At 40.4% G+C, this 2,983-nt stretch overlaps 1 protein-coding gene and 1 long non-coding RNA gene across 13 annotated transcripts in view; one reads left to right on the forward strand and one right to left on the reverse strand.

The window, feature by feature from the left end:
- Positions 1-2,983, forward strand: part of LOC112066691 (uncharacterized) — a 330,402-nt gene that overhangs the window by 170,118 nt on the left and 157,301 nt on the right. The gene's annotated exons all lie outside the window — the stretch shown is intronic.
- Positions 1,245-2,983, reverse strand: part of LOC102978784 (regulator of G protein signaling 13) — a 16,623-nt gene continuing 14,884 nt past the window's right edge. Inside the window, exons 3-4 of the mRNA XM_007114526.3 lie at positions 2,597-2,763; positions 1,245-1,468 (exon numbers count right to left, since the gene is read on the reverse strand). Coding sequence (XP_007114588.2) covers positions 1,283-1,468; positions 2,597-2,763 — 353 coding nt within the window. The 3' untranslated portion in view covers positions 1,245-1,282. The remainder of the gene's footprint in view (positions 1,469-2,596; positions 2,764-2,983) is intronic.

The raw sequence follows: 2,983 nt of genomic DNA on the forward strand, positions 1-2,983 counted from the left end.
GTGCTCCGCAACAGGGGAAGCCACCGCAATGAGAAGCCTGCGCACCGCAATGAAGAGCAGCCCCCGCTCGCCGCAACTAGAGAAAGCCCGCGCTCAGCAACGGAGACCCAATGCAGCCAAAACAAATAAATAAATTAAATAAATTTCTAAGAAAAAGAAAGTGTTCCAGGAATCCGAGCAATTATTTAAGTCAGAACTGAATTGCTCACTTTAGAATTTCTGTTGACTCATACAACAAGGGGATTACAAGGTGGGGAAGCCTTTTCCAAATTAGGCGATGCAGCCCAGTGCGGCCCGTGCTGAGGTTTTCAGTGATGCTCCTTTCTGAGCACTAGCGCTCCAGGGACCGTGATTCTGCTTGAGCAGAGTAATAGCGATAAACGGGAGAATTGCTCATCAAACTGAGAAGATGGAAGAACTAGGCTTATGTCACACATAGTGTACGCTTTTTCCTTGAAGAATGAGAGTGGTGCCTTGGGGACTCCCTAGTGTGTTCTTTACGAATTAGTCACTGAAATTAGTATTTCTGTGACACACAAGGTGACACATGCTGGTATCTTGATGTAAATAGAAAGGAAGCATGACATTCCTCTTGTGCCAGTCAGAATGGTGGCCCACCTGTTCCAGGATTGTTTTCTGCAAGGCGGCAAGGCTCATGGCATGCATTAAATCCTTAAAATGGGCTGTGTGGCAGTCTGCCACCAGGCAAGTGTCTAAAACTATGTTAAATCCATTTTATTTTTAATATGTACCACTGGGGAAAATGAATTCCATAATTCTACCAGCCTCTGTGTGAAGTTTTAAAATAAGTCTGTTTTATTGAAATTCTCTGGTTTGGCTTGTATGATATTAATCATTTCTGGTTTTTCTCCTAACTTCTTTTTGCTGTATTATTATAAAAGCAACTTAAATACAGAAATGTGTTAACAACTTGATATATTTCCTTTCACTCTTTCAGTCCTTTGTTCATGTTTAACTTTCTACCTAAAGAGTATTCATTTCACAAATACAGACACACTCTTAAATTACCTTATTGGCATTATACAACGAAAGAAATTTTGTATCAATCTTTCATACTTAATATGGTATAGCAAACACTTTCTCTTATTTACTCTTTTTTTTTTTTTTTTTTTTGGGGGGTACGCGGGCCTCCCTCTGCTGCGGCCTCTCCCGTTGCGGAGCACAGGCTGGGAAGCCCAGAGTTTTTTAAATTTTTTTATATTAAAAGCACAAAGCCAGGACTTTCAGTGTACCATCTTCAATTTAAACTTTTGAGTGGTGGTCAAGAATTGTTGTTGGGTTGAATAGTCTTCAGAAGTTTCTGGTACATTTCTGACTTTAGAAACCTGGGATAGGAATCCCTTTCCATGTTCATATGCACTATTTTTTGAGCCTCTTCAAAACACGTTTGAGTGGGTTCTTGAATATTCTTGATGATGGTTTCTCTTGTCGAACTGTCAATGTTAATCTGAAAAGTGAAATTACATGTAGAACATAAGTAGGCATAATTGAAGATGAAAATGGAATGGAAAGGTTTAATTTTTTTCCTCCTCTCCTTTTCAGTGGAATAGGGTAATTTTGTTTGCAGTTTCATTGGTATCTTAAAAGACTGATAAGAGATAAGCTACTTGCTTTTGAAAAAGTAAACATCCAACTCCACATCCCAGATTAAAAAAAAACAACCAAAAAACCCCCCCCACAAAACATGAGGGCCAAGACCAGGGAAATACCAGAAACCGTTGCTTCCTTAGGCAGATGCAAGTGGTTTGTTAGTGGAGTCTGTAAGCAAGGAGTTTATGGTATGGAGGCCTCTTTTAAAGAAAAGGGAAATTGGGGCTCTTTTGAAGTTTATCGTCCTTAACAGTCATGAACGTTGATTTAACTGACTATGCCCTGAAATGGGAAGAAAGTGAAGAGAAGTGGAGAAATAGAGGAGAGAAGTGGTTATTCAATAAACCAAGTATTTTCCAGACAAGAGTTTTGAGGAACAAGTCAATAATGTTGGGCTCTCCTGAAAGACAGGAATCTCATAAACCACCCTCTACCCTTATCCTCTTGACCAGAATTTTCATTCCTCGTTTTCTCTCCACCAGGAGAAGTCTCAGGATGTCCGTTTCATTCATGACTCTTTATTTCCTTTCTCCAGTTGTAAGTGATTGGCAGGAATGTCGGTGTGAATGTTTGCTGGGTTTGCTGGTTTTAAACTAAGGTGAGCAGTGATGGCACACTTTGCCCACCCCCACTGGGGAAGTCACCACGTCTATGCTATCTGTTGTTTCTTGTAGCAGAGTCAATTCTTCTTACAAGGACTTCTTTTTTTTCACTTTCCTGGGAATTAAGATAACTTAATGAGGAGAGGCTTTGGAGCCAGACAGGGCTAACTTTCCTACTTAACTGCTGTGTGACACTGAAGAAGTTAAATTAACTTCTCAGATTCTCAGGTTTCTTATCTGTAAAATAAGGTTAACAGTACTGACTACATAGCACTGTAGGAGGTACTGGATGTAAAGTGCTGGCACATACGTGTGCTTGACAGACACTAACGCTTTCCTGGGGTGTATTGATTTCTGGTTGCGGCATTGTCAGGTGTGGTTACCTCTCTAGGGGACTGTGGCTGGATGTAAGTCCTATAAAGCTTCTTGGCCCTAGAAGTTCTGCTCCTCTGTGAGGCAACTTTCTTATAGGTTTCACACGCCATCCAGAATTTAATATTTTCATCACTGTGCTCCGTTTTTAAGTATGCCGCATAGACTACCGGACCATCTAAAAGTAGAGGAAAAATCAGTTTATTTTCCGGGGTCAGCATCCTAAAAATATCTGAACAATATGTAATGCAGTTTAAAACTAACATCTGAATCAGAGCTCCCAAATTATTTAACAAGTGAGTATTATATAATGATACACACACACACACACACACACACACACACACACACACACACACACACACACACACACACACACACACACACACACCCCCATC

The sequence above is a fragment of the Physeter macrocephalus genome, chromosome 4, assembly GCF_002837175.3.
Source record: "Physeter macrocephalus isolate SW-GA chromosome 4, ASM283717v5, whole genome shotgun sequence".
Taxonomy (NCBI): domain Eukaryota; kingdom Metazoa; phylum Chordata; class Mammalia; order Artiodactyla; family Physeteridae; genus Physeter; species Physeter macrocephalus.